At 43.2% G+C, this 19,187-nt stretch overlaps 1 protein-coding gene across 2 annotated transcripts in view; it reads left to right on the top strand.

The window, feature by feature from the left end:
* ZNF652 (zinc finger protein 652) overlaps positions 1-11,879 on the top strand; it is a 70,104-nt gene extending 58,225 nt beyond the window's left edge. For both annotated transcript variants that reach the window (XM_082678993.1, XM_082678992.1), the window contains one exon: positions 2,607-11,879. In XM_082678993.1, coding sequence (XP_082535119.1) covers positions 2,607-3,118 — 512 coding nt within the window. In that variant the 3' untranslated portion in view covers positions 3,119-11,879. The remainder of the gene's footprint in view (positions 1-2,606) is intronic.
* The last annotated feature ends 7,308 nt before the right edge of the window (positions 11,880-19,187 follow it).

The following is a 19,187-nucleotide window of genomic DNA, read 5'->3' as shown; positions in this document are numbered from 1 at the left end:
TTAGAGTTGGGTGGGTTTATGTCTGGAGTAACAAATGTGGAAAATTTGGTAGGACATCAAGAAATGGATAAAAGATTACTAAGTAGTTAAAAGGACCCATTTAAATTTGAATACATGGATTTATGGTAGGCCAGTTCTAATAGTTTTTAGTCTTTCTGAGGCAAATCATTATAGCCTAGAAGACTACAAATGAGAGATGGACGATGAGAGAGATCCAGGACTGGATCCGGGTTTGGGCACATAACAGAAAGTTACATGTCCATACATTAAGTAAACTGTCAATGAATAAAGTGTCTAGTGAACCTAGGAAGTGATTAGTGAATTAAGTGGAGAATGTTTGCTTGTATTAGACTAATAATTCAAACATTAGGTCCTTAGGCTCTGGTTCCGCATGGCTGTTAGCAATGAAGACTGTTAACTCTGGAGAGTCAAGGAGGAAGGGGTCAAGGGGATTGATAGGTTATCAAACAGGTGTGCTTTTAAAACATTTTATTATACAAGTAAATCATGTTTATTTTAGAAAACAGGAAGTACATATAAGCATCAAAAATAGAGTAAAATGTCACTCATAATCCCATTATCTAGAGACGATCACTGGTAACATTTGTTGTATTTCTTTCCATGTGTTCCTACACGTATTTTTCATTAAAAATGGATAATACCATGCGTACGTGTTCATAACTTGCTTGTTTTACTTAATAGACTATAGATAATAGATTATAGATTTTCATGTCAGTAACTACATTTCTATACTTTTATAATATTGTTTTTAGTGGTACTCTCCATCAGATGGGCATACCACAGCTGATTTAATCAATTCCATTTAACATAGAATTTGAAGTTTTTAATTGGAGGAAATGGATTAAAAGGAAGGAACACAAGCCAGGACAGAAATTATCTAGAAAGATGTGTATGAATCACAGTGAAGAGCCTAGCAGTGGCAGTGATTGAATAATGAAAGGTAGGAAGATAAAAGAAATATTATAGTCAGCAAATAGTACCGGTAACTATGGAGAAAACTGATCCCCCCTGACGGTTCGATTCAGTCTCTCATGGGAAGTGAGGAAAAGTCTGGCTTCCATGGAAGGAAGCCACAGGAGATGTCAGTTTTCAAAGGCAGAGAGAAGAAATAAGGACTACAATATGGATAAAGGGGAGTTTGCTCGTAGTGTTAGAAGGAGTCCCAAAGTGGAGGAAAACAGTAAGAAAATAACATTCCTTTGTGTGTTCAGGAATGCACAGAACGTTGAGGTGTGAAGCGCCGTTGTTTTACGCGTCTGGCGCCAGACTGCAGAGTTTTAAATCCTGCCTCTCCACTGACTGTAGAACTTCCAGCAAGTTTCTTAATTTCCTCATCAGTAAAATAGGGATAATAGCGTACCTACCTCATAAGGCTGTGAGGATCACCAGAGGTTAATAAGGTGTCAAGGGATTAGAACAGTGCCAAGCACACACTAAGACTCCATACACAACAGCCCTTATTTATACAGAGTAGAATAAGGACACCTGTTAGAAACAAAGGGAGTAATAATTGAAGTGAGAGGAAGCTCTTGTAGCAGGAGCTACAGTAGAGATACAAGCGACATTCACTGAGCATTGGTGAAGGAATTGCTAAATACAAGCACATGGTCGCTGAAGCACACGTGGACAGGTATTCCGCACCGCACCGCAGCATTCTGGATGCAGTGACCATGGACGTGTATGTCCAAACATCATTTTGTTTCTCCCTATGGCCTGGGGAGAGAGGCAGGCAGACATAGCATAGAACTAAGCAGTAAGCCCAAAGGAAAGTTAGGAAGTTTAAAAATTAAGCCCTTAGAACCCAAACCTAATTTCCTCCCTAAGTGCCCTTAGAACTAGGGGGGTTTGTTTCCTTTTTGGCTCATTTTCCCAGTGGTTCTCCACCAAGAACGGTAGCCTGCCGCTCAACCCTCCCCACACCCGTGGGCATTTGGAAATGGTGTGGGGACATTCTTGATGGTCAGAATTTCTTGGGGGCATATAAGTAGTCTGGCGCCAGGACCACTGAGCGCTCTTCAGGTGTGCAGACAGCCCCACGTAATGGAGAGCCGCCTGCAGAGAAACACTGTGGTGCGAAATCTGTGTTGTAGGGTGAGTCAGTCCAGAATTTCCCCAGATAGCAAAGCGTAAGCCGCATTCTAAGGATTGTGTTCGAGTTGACGTGCGGAGACTTATGTCCTCCCCAAGACATTTTCAGCAAAGTCCTACTCTGGGTTGGAATGTCAGAAATTGCTCACAGATCAGCTCGCCTATGCTTAGAGGCAGAGATTCATCTGTGGGCTTGGTTCCCTGGAACACAGGAAAGCCATTTGAACACTTCGTCCTGTAGGATGTGGAAGATCACTACTGTAGAAGCCCTTTTTGTTCTTTTAACCAAGCCCAGATGGTAGGTTGTAAGTAAGTTTTCGTTGTATCTGCTCCTTTTTGTTAAGTCCCAACTTTGGGGAACTCTGTTATGACTACTAGAATATAATATGCCATAGGGGAGAGGAGTGGTAACCTCCTTTTTTAGTATGAGGAATAGCTGGGGCACATACTTGCCGCCTAGTGTGTTAATCCTGTTTTTGTGTCTGTGTTCGTCTCAGGAGAGAAACCCTTTATCTGTGAAATCTGTGGCAAAAGCTTCACCAGCCGCCCCAACATGAAGAGGCACCGCAGAACTCATACAGGCGAGAAGCCCTATCCGTGTGATGTGTGCGGCCAGCGGTTCCGCTTCTCCAACATGCTTAAGGCCCACAAGGAGAAGTGCTTTCGGGTGACCAGCCCCGTGAACGTGCCGCCTGCTGTCCAGATCCCACTCACAACCTCCCCGGCCACCCCAGTTCCTTCTGTGGGGAGCACCCCCACGACCCCCGCCCCTCCCATCAGCATGAACCCCGTCAGCACGCTAACCCCTCGGCCCATGCCCCACCCCTTCTCGCACCTTCACATCCACGCACACCCTCACCACCCACACCACCTTCCTATCCCCCCAGTCCCTCACCTCCCCCCACCTCCAGCTCTCTTTAAGAGTGAGCCTTTAAATAACAGGGGCCAGGGTGAGGACACCTTTCTGCGGCACCTGGCAGAGAAGAACAGTTCAGCCCAGCATCACTAACATCCATCTCCTTAAACGTGTTCTCCGCGAGTTCCGTGCCCCGGTGTGAGTTTGCAGAGTGGGGGTTGGTGAGCGTTTCTGTAGCTGTCAGACTCTCCTCAGCCTCCACCCAGAGCTTTGTCATTGTCTTGGTGAATCGGCACATCCGAGGGAGTGGACGAGAAGACCCTGAGCTCACGGAGGGAACTGTCGAACCAGGGAACCACCGAACTAAAGCCCAATTTGCTTGCATTTTCTGGTGACTTTTATAAATTTCAAATACTCAGACTTGTGGAATTTTATAATTTCATATCAGCTGATGAGGTATGCTTGCTTTTATATCCTGGACTTCTCCTCAAAGAGGGGACAGGCCTGGTTTCCTTTGTACTAATCGGGAAGGCTGTGACATTAATCCAGAGCATTAATTGTATCACTGTGTATCGTAACATTCTTTTCAGCTTTCGGTGCTGGCTTCGGAGTCGAGCTAGCCATGTTTCACAGTATATCAAGCATTATAGAGAAAGACAGAAATTTTCTTCTTTGTGTAGCTCTCCTAATGCACTCTTTATTTTACTACAGAAATTATTTTAGAGTTTTTGTATAGACTTCTTTAGTAGTCTGTTTCTAAAATGAAATGTATTTCAATAAGCAGTGTAATTTTTTCAGTGTAGCTGGACCTATGTTGTAAAATAGAAAAAATTTTTATAATCATCAAAATGTGATTCTTAAAGATGCATATAACTTCTATAGTTCAAAGTTATTCTTACATCCGTACAACTCAAAGGTGCTTCAGAGACTAGATGTATCTGAAAGGGTCTCCAGACCAGGTTACTGCGAAAATGAGGTTTTGCTTTCGGAATCTGGCATAAGTCCTTGGTAGTTTTTTAATCTCTGCTTAACACTCGGGGGCCTGTTAGGCTCACGGACATGCTGTGTCCTCTATGTTTCGTTCGGTTCAGTTAGTACGTTGAATGGAATGATTTGCAGAGGGTTGAGCCTTTTCCAGGGAGGTCACCTGAAGCTGGCCTGTTTTGAAAATCTGAGTAAAGCTGCTCGCCGTCAAGAGGAGGAGGTGGCGGAGGCTGTTTCCTCTCAGTCACGTCTCGCTTCCCCCAGAAATGTGTTCAGGTTCAGCCTCTGTGGGACGACCAACTGAAGTCTCCTAATACACTGCTCACTTTAAGGTTGCTTTATTTTTCTAATTGTCACAAAAAGATAAAATAGTACACTAAAATCACAAACATGATGTTGCCTGATAGCGGCTGAGAAATTTGGATAAGAACACAAATTGGTTATGACTTTTAAAATGTCTCTTCTATCCATGGATGTAGGCACAACTTCGAGCTATTCTAACACAGTTTAAATTGTGGTGAGAGGGAGAAAACGACGTTTTGCTGCCCTGTCCTCTGCAAGCGATGATGTGATAGCAGCCTTCTTGGTGATAAGGAGAGCCGCAAATGGGGCAGGTTTGAAAGAGTTTGGGTAACTTCTAAAGAGCATGGTCAGTCAGGAGCTCATTATAAGAAAGGCTGAACAGAAGGGCTGACGGATTGGTTATATTTAACTGATCACATTTATCCAGACTCAGTGTAGATAAAAATTTTGTAATTTTTCATCTCAGCGAACTGAGTTTCAAAGCGAGGTCTTTCTTTCTCCCTCTCTCTCTCTCTCTCTCTCCCCCTCATTTTTTTAATCTTGAAATTTCTTCATTTTTCTTTCCTCAAGGTTTTAAATCTTTGCCTGAATCAGAACCCTGACTTTTATTTATTTTTTTATTTTTAATATTAAGTGTGCAGATAGACTTACAGCACTTTTTCTGGCTGATTAGCTCTGTGGTAGGAAAACTGGAACTCTTTCCATTGAGGTTAAGTCCCTATTTTTAAAATATCGCATTCTCTGTTAGCTTTTTGGTTTAATATTTCCAGATTTTTTCCTTCTGATTACTGCCTTTGTCTTCTATAATGAGCATAGGAGAATTTGGGAATGAGGTGGAAAAGTATCTCAAGACATACTTTTCCTGTTTCTGGATTAACTTCTAAGGAATGTGGTTTTAAATATTTGTATACGTTCTTGGAACACTCAAGTACCCAAACCAATAAGAAAAGTTAATTCCTTATTTATGACTGTTATATCTTTAGTGGCTGCCTCCCCTTATTCACACGGTCTCCTTGGCGTTCCATGACAAGTTTGTGGATATACCATGTGTGGTATATGTGTGGACATACCATTATTTCATGTCCAAGCTTGTAATATTAAAATGATGTTTAAGATGTAAATTACAGCTTAGTTAATTGGTTATACCTTATTTTGTTCTAAATAAATTTACAATATTGGGCAGCAGTTCTGAATTCTAGACTTGAGACCATTGAATCAACCATTTTATGAGGTGTACTATAATTACACACTGGAAAATTCAGGTAGTCATATTTGATTTTCCATTCAAGTGAATATAGCCATAAAAAAATATCTACTACATAGGAAAACCAATATTAAGCAAATAATCACCACCACCCTTAACAGAAGCAAAGAAAGGATTATCTTTTTTTAAAAATCAGCATTGTCAAACAGTACATTTCTTAGTGAAATGTATTGTGGAACAATCTGGAAACTTCCAATTTTTTTTCCCTAGATAAGCATACCCTCCCTGATTTGGGGTTTGTGGTCTTCGGGAAAACTGCTCAGAATATAATGACTCCTCACCAGTGTCATATTACATATGCCTAATGAAATGCATTAAGAATATTCATACCATTAATGCTTCTGAATAGAAGAACTGAAGAATTAAGCCTTAAACATATACGTGCATCAGGTTTAACACGCTTAAGACTCAAACTCAGGGTTAAAATTTTGATTGGGGTCCTTTACTAAAATAAAAGTTGCATTTATATATGGTGTGTTCCCTCCCACCTATAGTACAGCACCCTGTGACTTATTCAAAACTTATTAACTACTTGTTATCTGTTTATGAAAAAAAGAACTGGGGAGGAGTTTGAGTTCTCAGCCCTTATCTGTACTTAAATTTTAAAGACAACAAAGGCCACATTTCAGCATTATATAGATACCAAATTGAGGCTGTTTCTCCTGACTTAATTCTACTGTCTTCAAAGGCTTGTATCATTGCTAGAGTTAAGACTTACTTGAAAATTCCCAGCTTGAGTTGCTATTGCTTTTTAAATTTTTTTTGCACTTTTCTATTCTTTTCTCATAGATTTATCATTCAAATATGAACTCTTCCTTAGCCTGAATGAAAGGCTGCTCGTTGCTTTCTCAAATTGAGTGGGGCGGGCTCATACTGAGTCAGACTTTACATCTGAATGAAGAAAATAAGATGAACGGTTTAAAAGCACGTGGCTTCCTTTCCGTGTATATTTGTGATTTGATCCTTGTTTTTAGCAAGCAGGGAAGTCTCCACATAAAACTTTACTACAGTAGTTCAAAGTAACCTTTGCAAATCAGTTATGTATACTTTTACAGTCTGCCGTTTTTCCATTAACCGTTCTAAATTAATGACTGAGCGTGGATATTACCACAGTTGTACCATCTTTTGTAAAATTACATTGGTTGAAAGTACCTTTTCATCGTGGTTAGAATGCTCCCTATAATTTTTTTTTTAACATCTTTATTGGGGTATAATTGCTTTACAATGGTGTGTTAGTTTCTGCTTTATAACAAAGTGAATCAGGTATACATATACATATGTTCCCATATCTCGCTCCCTATAATTTGACTGTCCCTTATATACTAACTGGAGGCAAAATACTCTGAAGAGATACTTGTACACTTTTTCTACTTCTTGAAATTTTTTTCACTTTTTATGTTTTTTGAATGGATATGCTTGTTTAGCTTAATTTTTATTTCACTGGAAGTTTTAAATCTTAAGAAAATCAAGCAGAAATAGAACTCCATTGCAGACGTGTATTATATTTACCACATCTTGAAGATTTCCGTTAGTGAAACACAGAATGGTAGGTGGGGTTTTAATTTTAAAAAGAGAGAGAGAGAGAAGAAAACTAAAGTTAGAGAAACCCATCTGTTTGAGCTACTGCATAGAAGAGACAACTTTTATTACATCTCTGATCCACATATGAACATTTCGATGCTGTTGCAGACTGTATGGGAAGTATTTGATGAAAAAGGGATCAGTTACACCTAAGAATTTTATCAACTATCTCCCATTACAAAAATCAACTCACTTGGAATTCTTCAGACTATAAAATTGAGCAAGTGAATATTGGGTTTTAATTTTCATTTACCTAAACCAAGATAGGAAATTTCCCAAAAGATCATTTTTTTCAGGAATGAAAGGTCATTAGCCACTAGAGATACTGGCATTATTATGTACTAGCGACACCCTAGCTTACCTGCTTCTGTCATCTGTAGTGTTTATAACACATAACAATGACCTTCCAACCCTGGACGCTACCTCGATAAAGCAAACCAGAGATCCTCTCTACACTTTCTATGGAAGCCATAAAAGTTGCCATCGATATATCTACTTTCATAGTTCTGTACTTTTATACTCTCTAGACTTTTTATAGACTTTGTGATCAGATCTTTTTGTCTTAGAGGATAGGTTTTGCAAGATTCAAAGGAAAATCAAACTCCTTGGTTGTCCCAGCTCTGAAACCTTAGCCTCAGTAAATTTGTTTAAAGAACTAGATAATGTACCACTTATCAACTTTTTCATTAAGCTATTTTGCAGAATTGCATATCGGGAAAACAAACTTCTCTTTCTCATTCCCTAAGTAGAAGCTATATTGTTGTAAGAAGCTACTTACAAAGCGGATTTCTATCTTGTTAGACTCTGTGTATAACTTGATAATGTATGTCTCGTCATAGTGTTCCTGGAGTTGTTTTTATTTCCTTATGACAGATAGTGCGTGTACATCTCTCACTCATCCTGTATTATCTCACTGCAGCTTCAGTCTCTCTCACTCTGTTCTTGAGTGCCTTCAAAAAGCCAGCATCATGGAACATTCTTTTCCTGATCTAAATCCTACCTCTGATTATTCATCCTCCATGAGTATTGGAACTCACTCTTATTCCAATTGATTTGTCTCTACAAACTAGCTCTAAAACCTTGGATGTGAATTTTTTATGTATTTCTGTTTTGTTCCCCCATGTCACTTTTAGATTACATTTTAAACTTTTATTTATATCTTATTTCTTCACGTATTACATCTCTAGTGATGAAAGGCTTTATCCTTATCTTAACTGCTCATGTTCCTTTCTTTCACCAGAAAGTAGATGTTCCTTTCAAATTAAAGGTCATTGAGTATCTCTTTTGAACATCTTTTTCTCGTCTTAGTCTTCCTGAAATGCCTCCCCTTTCTGAGTAAGGGATCTAGATTGCTGCTCTTGCTATGCCCTGTTCTGATACGCTCTCTCTCTTCGAGAAACATTTGGCCAGGTTGTACCCATAATGTTACTTTAGTCAAATCAATTTAAAATTGCTCTCTGGGTTTATCAGAAGTCCTTTACTGATGTTTGATCTGCCTCTCTCATCCTTCTGTCCCTCAAAAACTTCCGGTTACTCTCTTCTACTTGTTCACATCTAATTAATTTTTAAAATATCGTTGATACGTAGTATATGAAGGATGTCATAAAAAGGAGGTTTCAGTGTGTTCTCCATGTGATATGAGCACCTTATTGATAAAACATTGTAGCGATTGGCTCATCTTTCACGGTCAGAACTGCAGTTCGTGCTGCGTACAGGTGTCTTGCTCCCTTTCAGTTCTCCTCCCAGACTGAAAACAAATAGACCTCATTAAAATGAGGAAATTAGATTGCTTTTTTTTAAGTGAATGAAAGCTATTGAGTTGAGTATTTTGGCCTTAGTCGAAATTTTTCCTTTCTGACTTAAAACGTCATGCCTCTTTCCTTAAAGTGGATGATACTAATACTCAGGTTTTCAAGGCTAACTAACAACCACGTGAAGTGGGAGTCTAAGAAGGCAGCTGTTAATAAATTCTTGTTCCTTTTATCTGGCGACAGTATGTTATGGTGGGATGGTGTGATATTGTGAGAATGCTTATGTTTGATAATGAATAAATTCAAGACATTTGAAGATGTCACTGGTTGTTTGGAATGGGAATACTCGTTTACAAAATGCAAAAAGTAGATTTCTACAGAAATAAGTGACAAGAGTTTCTTGTTGTTTGAAATCTTCTTGCTTTAGTATGCCTTGATAGTCCCCAAACCTAGAAGTTTGCCTCTTTTAGGTGGTAACTGGCTACCTAAAGTAACCACTTTGAATCTGTGGCTTTTCTCCTGGGACTCTCAGGCAGCACAGCAGTGGGAGCCGTGCGGGGAGTGGGGGAGGGGGGCGCTCACACCTGAGGAGCCACATCCCTGAGACAGACTGTTGGCTTGTTTCATGTCTTTGTACGTAGGAGACGTTTGGCACAAGTATCAAAGGGCCTTTGCCTCTAAGAAGTATCTCCTCCACCTTCTAGTTTCACACCATTTGAGCTTCCCTGGTGAGATCAGGGACGTTACAAATTACTTGAAAATGATTTTGGGGATGGGGCAAGAAGGGGTAGGAGCTGAATTTTGCTTAACTTTGGAAGGAAATCTGGAACTTGCATCGTTGGTTTTGATCAACCAAAGAGCCTGTCTCTAGAGCGGATGTGCCAAAGAATCAAGTTGTTTCTAAATATCCAGCTCCTCTGAGCACACACAGCTTCCTTCTTACCTGACTTCTACAGGTGAAAAGGGACCGTGTGATCACAAGGCCAGAGACACCAACTCACATTCTGCGTAGGACCTGAGGCTGCGTTTAATCGCGTTCAGAAGCTGGTGGGAAATATTTTGTTCTTTTAGAAGCTGCGGCCTATGCTAGAAATATCTTTTCTGTGCTTCGTTATTCAACTCATTAGACTTGTTCCAAAAGTAAAAAAGGAAGAAACCGTGTGGCGTAGTTTTGGTGTTTACTGCTGAAGTTGTATCCCCAACCATATCTATGCAGCCTCTGAAAATCAGATGAATTCTTCTCCATCTTCCATACGTTCGAATATGCATCTTCCTCTTGACATGGGCAGCATGATTCTGCTCCACCAGCAGTACTGGCTTTGTCCACAAGGGAGCAACAAAATACCTTAGCTTCTTTATTCTTGCCTTCTAAAGAAAGATCCCGCTTTTAAGTCTCTTATAGAATATTCTCTCTAGGCTCAATATTTATTTATAGATCTTGGTTTTTAAGACATTTTCCCTTATTACTAAGTGCTCAGCCTTCATGATGGAAACAAAGGTTGATATGTGGGTCAGAGGTCCTTGTGGGTCAGGCATCTGAATTAGCCTTTTTACATATTGGTGCCAGAGATTGAAAGCCAGAACCTTCCCATGGGGGATCCGTTGTGTGCTAAGTGCAGAGCAGGAAGGCCACCCTCCTTACTTCTTTTCTCCCAAGTCCCACCGCCAGCGCAGGGCCATTACATCTCTGAGAAGGACACGAGCGGCAGGGGTAGCTCTGGAGTATGAATGAGGAAGTGCTTCTTACCTTCTCTGCTCCAAGCAGATGTCTGTTACAGCAGGGACCAAGTCAGCGGGGTCAGCCCTGTGTCCTGACCTGTAGGGAGTCCCCTGCAGCAGCCGCTCCTCCCGGGTAGGATTCAGTGTGTGTTCCCTCTGTGTCAGTTACTTGTCTTAGCGCTCCTAACTCTCATCAGCTCTCTGACCACAAGTTTCGTTTGTGCTCATAGCAGCACCTTCCTCACAAGAAGCAGGTGAGTGGTCAACTAAGAGGAAACACCAGACCCTAACTGTTCAGCCCGTAGAGCCAGGAGGCATTTGCACCTGGAATGGCCTTGCGAACAGATACCTGCCTGGCCCTTTTTCCCCAGCCAAGTCTGACCCTGAGCAATACAGACAGATAGAGGCATCCACTTGTAACCCCAGCACTTGGCAAAAACCAAAACTGAAGCTGTGATTGGTTTAGGTAACAAGGGGGCCAGGTGTAACTTGTCTGTCTGTATTTTTGTTTTCCCCAACAGTACTGAAATCACTTGCACTTTTCCTCTTTTCTTAAAGAAAAAAAAATCCAGTTTGCTTGCCAGGAGTTGTTCAGCGTTAGGTTTACAAAGCTTGTTGTTGAATGTTGAACATTTGTCCAAAGGAGTTTGACAAAACAGAAGCTGCTTGGTCCCTGTTCTGCCTGCTAGGTCATAAGGATTAAGGCCATGTAGCTGGGGTACTTGTGTCAAGTCCAGAAGAGGGCAGTGTCCCTCTCCTACCTCTGTGAGGACGCAATTGAAGGTGAAGGTGGACTCATGTAGGACAGGTACCTCTTGTGCTGCAAAGAAGTTTAGAGGAGTCTTTCAGTTGGGGAGGTGACAGGTAATAGGACAGGATCTCGTAAGATGGGAGAGATACTGGGGAGAGGAGAGCTGCTTGGCTCCAGGGAACCGTAGGGAGGGGGAACCAAGCTTCCCTCCTGAGTCCCCAAACTTGCCCAGCTTCCCTGAGTCCTCTGTATTCCAGCATCCTGTCAGATCCCTCAATGTACTGATTTTCCCCCCTTGTGTTAACTATACCAATATTATTTTTTTAGCAATTGAAATGCACTTTTTAATTTCAACTCAATCATGATTTTAAGTATAAAAAATTTATAGACTGTTAAAACTACTTTTTTGTGTATTTTTAACCACTTGATGTAGCATTGTTTATTTTATTCTTATGAGACTCTGGTACAAGGTGTGCCACTTCATGATATTTCTGAGATGCTGGGCCTTTGGATGTGTACGGTAACCAACTTAATGCTAATGTTCACAGTAAAAAAAAAAAAAAAAAGTAGTCATATCCATTGTGTGTATTTCTTCACTTCATTTCTTCCTTCCTTGTCCTCATGTGACAGTCCTCATAATAGGCTGGCCAGCCCACAAATCCTGCTGACCTCTTCATGAAGGGTAACGTGTTTTCAAGGCTGCTGGCCAAAGTTAGAGCGATTAGTTCTCTTTTATTCTGTGCCGCCTGGCTCAGTGCTGATTGGTTTCAGTAACACTACTCTGTCTAGCTGAACGATAATCTGAACATATCCTAGAAAACAGTATGTGAAAAAAAGGATCATGATTGGGTTCTGAATCAGTTTGAAGAAAAAGAAGACAGATGGAAAGCGCTTACAAAGTACACTCAGTGAAAAGCAGGGATTATAAAATGTGGTACCTGGATGAGGCTCCTTTTCCTTCCCCTATTCCCATTAATTCGTGCACTCGTTTGTTTACTCCACAAATGTTTATGGAGTGGCTAACATGTATTGGGCCCTGACCTGGCCACCGGGGGTTCAGCCGTGAACAAGACACAGTCCCTGCTCTCATGGAGCCCATGTTCCAGTGGAGGAAACCTGACAACAAACAAGTAAATAACTCCAACAGTGAGGCTTGCCCTCAGAGCTGTTACTGTAGCCACTGGAGGATCAACTATTTTCTACCGCGCCTTTCAAGCTCAGGATTACCGTTTCTTTCTGTCTAAGGATTCCAGTGAGGGAGTTAAGCACAGAGAAAGGAAATCTTGTTCAAGGTTCCTTTTGTTTCAAACCTCTTAGAACGGAACAAAACTGCCCAAATCATAGAATTACCATTCTTATTCTTTATCATCTTGTAACTCTGACTAGATGCTGATGTTAACACACTTTTTTCATGAATATAAAGTAGATATTCCCCCTACCCCAGTGTATACTAAATCAGTGGCTTTCAAACTTCGGCTGTGACCCATAGTAAGAAATGTATTTTCTCATTACTTGGCTATCCAATATACATATCTATGAATTTATTTATAAAAGTGAATTAAAAATCCAAGAAAAATATCTTTGTGCTGCACTTTGATATTTTCTATTCTTTTTTTTTTTTTTTTTTTTTGCGGTACGTGGGCCTCTCAGTGTTGTGGCCTCTCCCGTTGCGGAGCACAGGCTCCGGACGCGCAGGCTCAGCGGCCATGGCCCATAGGCTCAGCCGTTCCGCGGCATGTGGGATCTTCCCGGACCGGGGCACGAACCCGTGTCCCCTGCATCGGCAGGAGGACTCTCAACCACTGCGCCACCAGGGAAGCCCTCTATTCTATTTTTTAAATGCTGATCATGAACTACTAAATTAATTTTAAGACCCACTAAGCCCTACCTGCAGTTTGAAGAATCTTTTCCTAAAGCAGTGTATATGTGTATTATTTTATTCCAGCAGCAGCTTGAATTCAATTTCCTACAGAATCGGGTTGTTTTAACTGGATCTTCTAACATTTTAAGTCTCACGTGTTTCTATTTCTGCCTGGGTCCAAACTCTGAAGCTCCCTGCAGAGATTAGCCATCTCTCATTCCGGTGCCCTGCAGCGGAGACAGGTCAAATCTTGGGCACACTGCAGTCAGTCCTGTCTCATGGGGCCTCTAACCCACCGCCGGTACAATGATCCTCGATGAGTCACGCCTCCTTGTGTCCACACCCTTCTGTAGTCTGTCCTTGCCCCTCCTTCCATTAAACTCCCAGTAAGAAGTGTGGCCATTCTCAGCTCCCTTGAATCTGCGCCGGTCTTAGGAATTCTTTGACCAATAGAATGTGGGGAAATGATGTTGCAAGTCCTGGAGCGTGTGCAGCTTCTGCCTTTAATTCTCTTGGAACGTGACTGAGGAAGCTCAGGTGAGACCCCTGACTGATGAGAAACTGCGTGGAGAGAAGAGGTCCCAGCTGTCCCTGTCAAGGTTCCAGGCACGTGGTTGAGGCCATAGCAGGCCCTTCAGGTCAGCCGACACTCCAACTAAACGCACGCTTAAGAGCCCAGGTAACGCCAGAAGAGTAACTCCCCCACCAACCCAAAGAATCACCAGAAATAAATGATTTTTGTTAGAAACCACTAAGATTCGGGGTGGTTTGTTACACAGCAATAAGATAACCTGGAAACGCCCTCAGATTTAGGTCTAACAGTTACTAAGAGCTTATAATTCTGCACAGTCCGTTATGCAAGAACTTTGGGGGGCATGACGAAGTAACAGTTTTAGCTCATGTGTAACCCTGCTACTTCTATTTCCAATCCCTATTCAGCAACTGTGGACTTGGAGAGGAAGGAGGGTTTCCTCATGTCCACAGCTGATTTCATCAAGAACGCCACCATTTCAGAATTGCCCTCCACCCAGATTTCTGGCCTGCTCTTCTGTGTTCCCAGAACTTCCTGGGTTAGGTACTGCCTGGGTTTAGAGCCCTCTGACTGGTACATCTCACCCCCAGTCCCTGCACCTAAAGCATGGTAGCCCCTTACTTAGCTTCAATCTTTGCAACGACATCGACCTTCCCAAGATGTTATCAGGGGAGACAGTATAAGAGTTAGAAACACACAGGCTTGTTCACAGACAAACTTGGGCTCGACCTTTTCTCCCCTAACGGTCACTTCTGTGGCTGTAAGTTATCTAACCACTCTGCGCCTGTTTCCACATCTGCAGGGTAGGATATTAATAGCAACTCCCTTAAGGTCACCGTGAGGATTGAATAAAGCCGTGCAGGTAAAATGCTCAGCTTGGTGTTTGCCGGGTAGTATTTGTGACAGGCCGCGCCGGGGTGGCCCCCACCTCCAGTCACACCCTGTGCAATCCTCTCGCCTTTGGTTGGGCTGGTTTCGCAACTTGCTTCTCAGGAATGGAATATGACAGAAGTGATGCAGTGTCACTTCCAAGATTAGTTACAGAAAGACTCCTGGTCATGGTCTCTACCTCTCCAATCACCAGCTGCCATGTCATGAAAATACTTAAGGCAGCCTATGGAGGACTTGTCCAGGAACGGAAGCCTGCCAGCAACCCCATGAGTGAGCTTGGAAGTGGGCTCTCCAGCACAGTAGAGTCTAGAAGTGACTTAGCCCAAGCCAGTAGCTTGGTGACCCTGAGCCAGAGACACCTAAGCTGAGGTCAGATTCATGACCAACAAACTATGGAATAATACATGTTTGTTGTTTTAAGCTACTAAGTTTGGGGGTAATTTGTGCAGCAATAGAAAATTAATATGAAGTACAAATGTTATCTATTAGCAGATGGAGAAAACAATGATTGCAGCGGATGCTGTGGTGTGCTTCCCAGATTCTCCCCTCGTCAGGGTCGAGGCACTCATTCTCCCAGCTGCTCCAGAGCGTTTGTGCTGACAGCTCTCAGCTGAGTCTCTCTCCAGGAATGGCTCTCAGCTGAAGAAAGCCACCTGCCCCAAAGTCACACCTCCTCTCCTCCCCAAGGGCAGCCTACATCCAATGACTAGCTGGCACACAGGTGTAATGACCCGGACCTGTTGCCTCAAGGGGGAAATTTTGAAGAGCTGCCCTCTCCTGAGCTCCTGTGAGATCAGCCGAGGCCTTTATTGTGAATTCATCACGGTTCAACTCGGCCCAACTTGACCTCTGTCCAATCCTTCTTCTTTGAAGACTTTCCAAGTTTTGATTCTTGGGAACCTGACCTAATACAGTTGGTACCAGGACTGTCTAGGGGAAGCAGAGTCAAAAACGGGATTTTGTACCCTTGGCAGGCAGCTGGTGGAGACACTATCACTAGTGATAGGTGGGACAACTGTTCAAACTGTCATCGGTGGTGACCCTGTAAAAGGGAATGCACTTCCGGGGTGGCAGGGGGTGGGGGGGCGGCGATATCACAGGCTTTTGAGAGGCGGGGGAGGTACTAATTCTAAAGACAGTGGAATCTGAAGGCTGTCCTGAGCACCACTGACGCATTAGGGAAAGATAATGAGTGGCCAAGGGTGTCTAACCACCAACTGAAGGCAAGTGTGAAAGCCGGAGGGCCTTGTGTTGTTGAAAGTCCCCCTCATTTGTGATATTTGTTATGTAGCAATAGAAAACTAAAACATTTGTGGGTACCTGGAAGCAGGCTGCCATAACAAATACCTAAAAAGGTAGATTGCCTTGAACTGACTTTTAGTAGAAATATGTACATTAAAGACAGTGCAGGTCAAAAGAACGTGAGGACAATGTAGAGATCCTAAATTGCCTTAGAGAAAGCCTCTGTCTCCATGAACAGATCGTTAATAGAAAGATGAACTTAAGACGCTGACGGTAAGGGCTCAGATGGAAGTGAGGAATATGTTATTGGAACTGAAGGGCAGGTAACCCTCGTTCCGTAGTGGCAGAAAGCTTAGCAGAGTTGTGTCTAGCAGTTACGTGGAAAACAGAACTTGTAAGCAAGGCCTGTGGATATTTAGCAGAGATTTTCTAGGTTTCTGGTTTCTTTTTGCTGCTGAGAGTAAAATACAAGAGGAGAGAAATAAATTATGGGAAGAACCGTTCAGAGGAACTGGGACTTGATGATTGGAGAAATTCTCAGCCTATCCAGGTTGCAAATGATACTAAAATGCAGAAATGGCTGCCACACCCTGGCGTAGAGAAAAGCCCTGGCGTGTGGCTGTACCACCTTTCGCCGAGGCTTCAGAGAGATCTAAAAGCCAGTCACAAGAGATCAAGGAATGTATCGGTTTGCCAGGGCTGCCACCATGGAGTACCACCAACTTGGTGGCTTAAACAACGGAAATGTGTGGTCTCACGGTTCCCGAGGCTACAAGACCAAGACCAAGGTGTCAACAGGGTTGGTTCCTTCTGAAGACTGCGCATCTGTTCCATGCCTCTCTCCTAGCTTCTGCAGGGTTACTGGCAAGCTCTGGAGTTCCGTGGCTCGTAGAAGCATCACCCTGATCTCTACCTCCATCTTCTCATGGCATCTCCGTGTGTGTGTGTGTGTGTGTGTGTGTGTGTGTGTGTTTTTACCCTTGTTATAAGGACACCAGTCATATCGGATTAAGGGTCCACCCTATTCCAGGGTGACTTCATCTTAATTGCCTCTGCAACAACCCTATTTCCAAATAAGATCACATTCCGAGGTACTGGGGGTTAGGATTTCAAGGTACGAATTTTGGGAGGACACGATTCAATCTGTATCAAGGTATTTGACATAGATCTCAATCAATCCAGGGGTCCTCTAGGAAGCTCAGGGGTTATTGCCCCTTAGCCTTCTCAGCAGAAGCCAAATATAGAAGAGGGATTATTCCAGAAAGACATGTGGGAGAGACTTCTGTCTAATGGAGTGATTCCCTGTGCCACAAATGCAAAGCCCACAAGGTTCTTGAGAAATTTATACCCACAGGAAAAGAAAGAGAGTAGAAAATGAAAGAAGGCTTTTGGGTGCCCCAAATTTCACTGACAGGAAGCACTTTGATAAAAAGGTCTCAGTTACAAACATGGCCTGTCTTTCATGAAAAACAAAGAGGGGGGATCCAGGAGCCCAGGGGGCAGAGTCAAGAGCCATGAAGAGTTGTTCCCAGGCCTTGAAACCTAATAGAATTTGCTTGACTAGATTTAACAGCTGCTTTGGACTGGTGACATTTCCTGCTTTCTGAACCAGAACACGACCATTGTCCTAAGCCTGTCCCACCGCTGTGTGCTGGGGGCATATAACTTACTTCTTTAGCGTCACAGGTCCCTAGATGGAGAGGAACTGCGCCCAGGAGCTGTACTTAGTGGCTAATACTCAGCAGATTCCTCTGCACCTGACTTACATGAGGAAACGTCATACTTTTGAGCTGATGATACTTAGATGAGCTTTTGGATTTTGAATTGATGCTATAGTAGGACGAGTCCCTTGGGAACATTGGAAGGGGATGAGTGTATTTTGCGTTTTTAGGAGGGATGCGAATCTTCGGGGGCCACAGGGTAGACTGTAGAAGGCAGAATTCTAAAACTGGCCCTCCAAGATTCTGTGCCCTAATCCATGAACCTGTTAATTCGATGGGACTCTACTCCTATGATTATGTTATGAGCTGCCACAGCTGACCTGACACCCTGAGCAGAAACCAGTCCAGCCTGCCCAGACTCCTCACCTACATAACTGCACGATACTAAGTGGATGTAGTTTAGAACAGCTGTTTGTGGCCCCTTGTTATGCAGCAATAGAAAACGAACTGCCTTGGCAGCACATAAGGAGAAACTCTCATCTCCTGCAGTCAGAAAGCAGAAAAGCTGATCAGGTCCAGGACTTAAATATAAGAGTAGCAGAGCTCCAGATACAGTTGAATTCTCGTCCACTGCAAGTCTACTATGACAAGTTCAGGGGCCTGGCTGGGAAGGGGTGGAACCCTGAGATCTGTAATGGGGACACTTCTGAGTCCAAGGAGTCCCAGGTCTCCCTGAACCCTCTGGTACTGCAGAAGTGGTTCACTCCTTCCTGGAAGAGACTAATTTCCCCCTCTTGCTTAAAGAGGATGCAGAGACCTCTGCCTCGCACACCTTGCTGAGTCTACTCCATCTCTCCTCCTGGCTACCAAACCAGTAACTAGGGCCAAGCCACAACATAACCTAGCCAGGGAAGTGCCGGCCTTGCCAAAGGAAGACAAGGACTGTGCCCATTGTCAATTTTTGCCTCTTCGCTCCAAATATACCCTTCACTGCCTGCTCTGGAAGAATGGATCTGAGCCCTTGAAATATTTCTCCTTTGCCAGTTGGCAAAATGCTAAGCTTCATCACTAGAGGGCCATGGAGGACCTTTGCAGGAGAAAGGGGTTTTCCTTCCTAATTCTAGTGTATCACTGCTGGCAGCCAGCCTCCTGCAGCTCCTCCAGCTCCTGGCTTCTGCAGCATGGGCAGCTTCCCAACTGTCCAGTTCTGGTACATGACAGTCAGCAGCACCTGGCGGCCAGCAGCATTTCCCAGCACTCCCCTCAGTAAGTTACATAGTGGACTGTCTCCAGTGACACACCTCCCCGTGCATGGCTTCCCCAGGCATCCTGGAGGGCAGATTTTGGTGAGTTTGCAGGGCAAACTTCCAGCAAGTGCACCTGCTCGTCACCACAGTGACTTTTCTGCCGTCCTTCGAGCCACGACCATATCCTCTCAACAAGATCTGGATCTTGGCCCAGGGGTGGATGGCCTCTTCCTTGGGGACTCCATCCCAGCATTAGGGGTACTGGCTGTTCCTTAGATCTGCTACTCCTATACTCTTGAGTTCTCTTTGTTTCTTACTAGCCAATCCTTTATTACTCCAATCCCCTATTACACTTCATTATTCTACATATTGAACTTTTCCTGTCCAAACTACAATGTGGTTTCTGTCTCCTCCTTGGACTCTGACTGATTCAGC

The sequence above is a fragment of the Grampus griseus genome (genome assembly GCF_964374135.1).
Source record: "Grampus griseus genome assembly, chromosome: 20".
Taxonomy (NCBI): Eukaryota; Metazoa; Chordata; class Mammalia; order Artiodactyla; family Delphinidae; genus Grampus; species Grampus griseus.
Note: the sequence above shows the minus strand (reverse complement) of the source record. Positions and strands in the feature narration are given on the sequence as shown.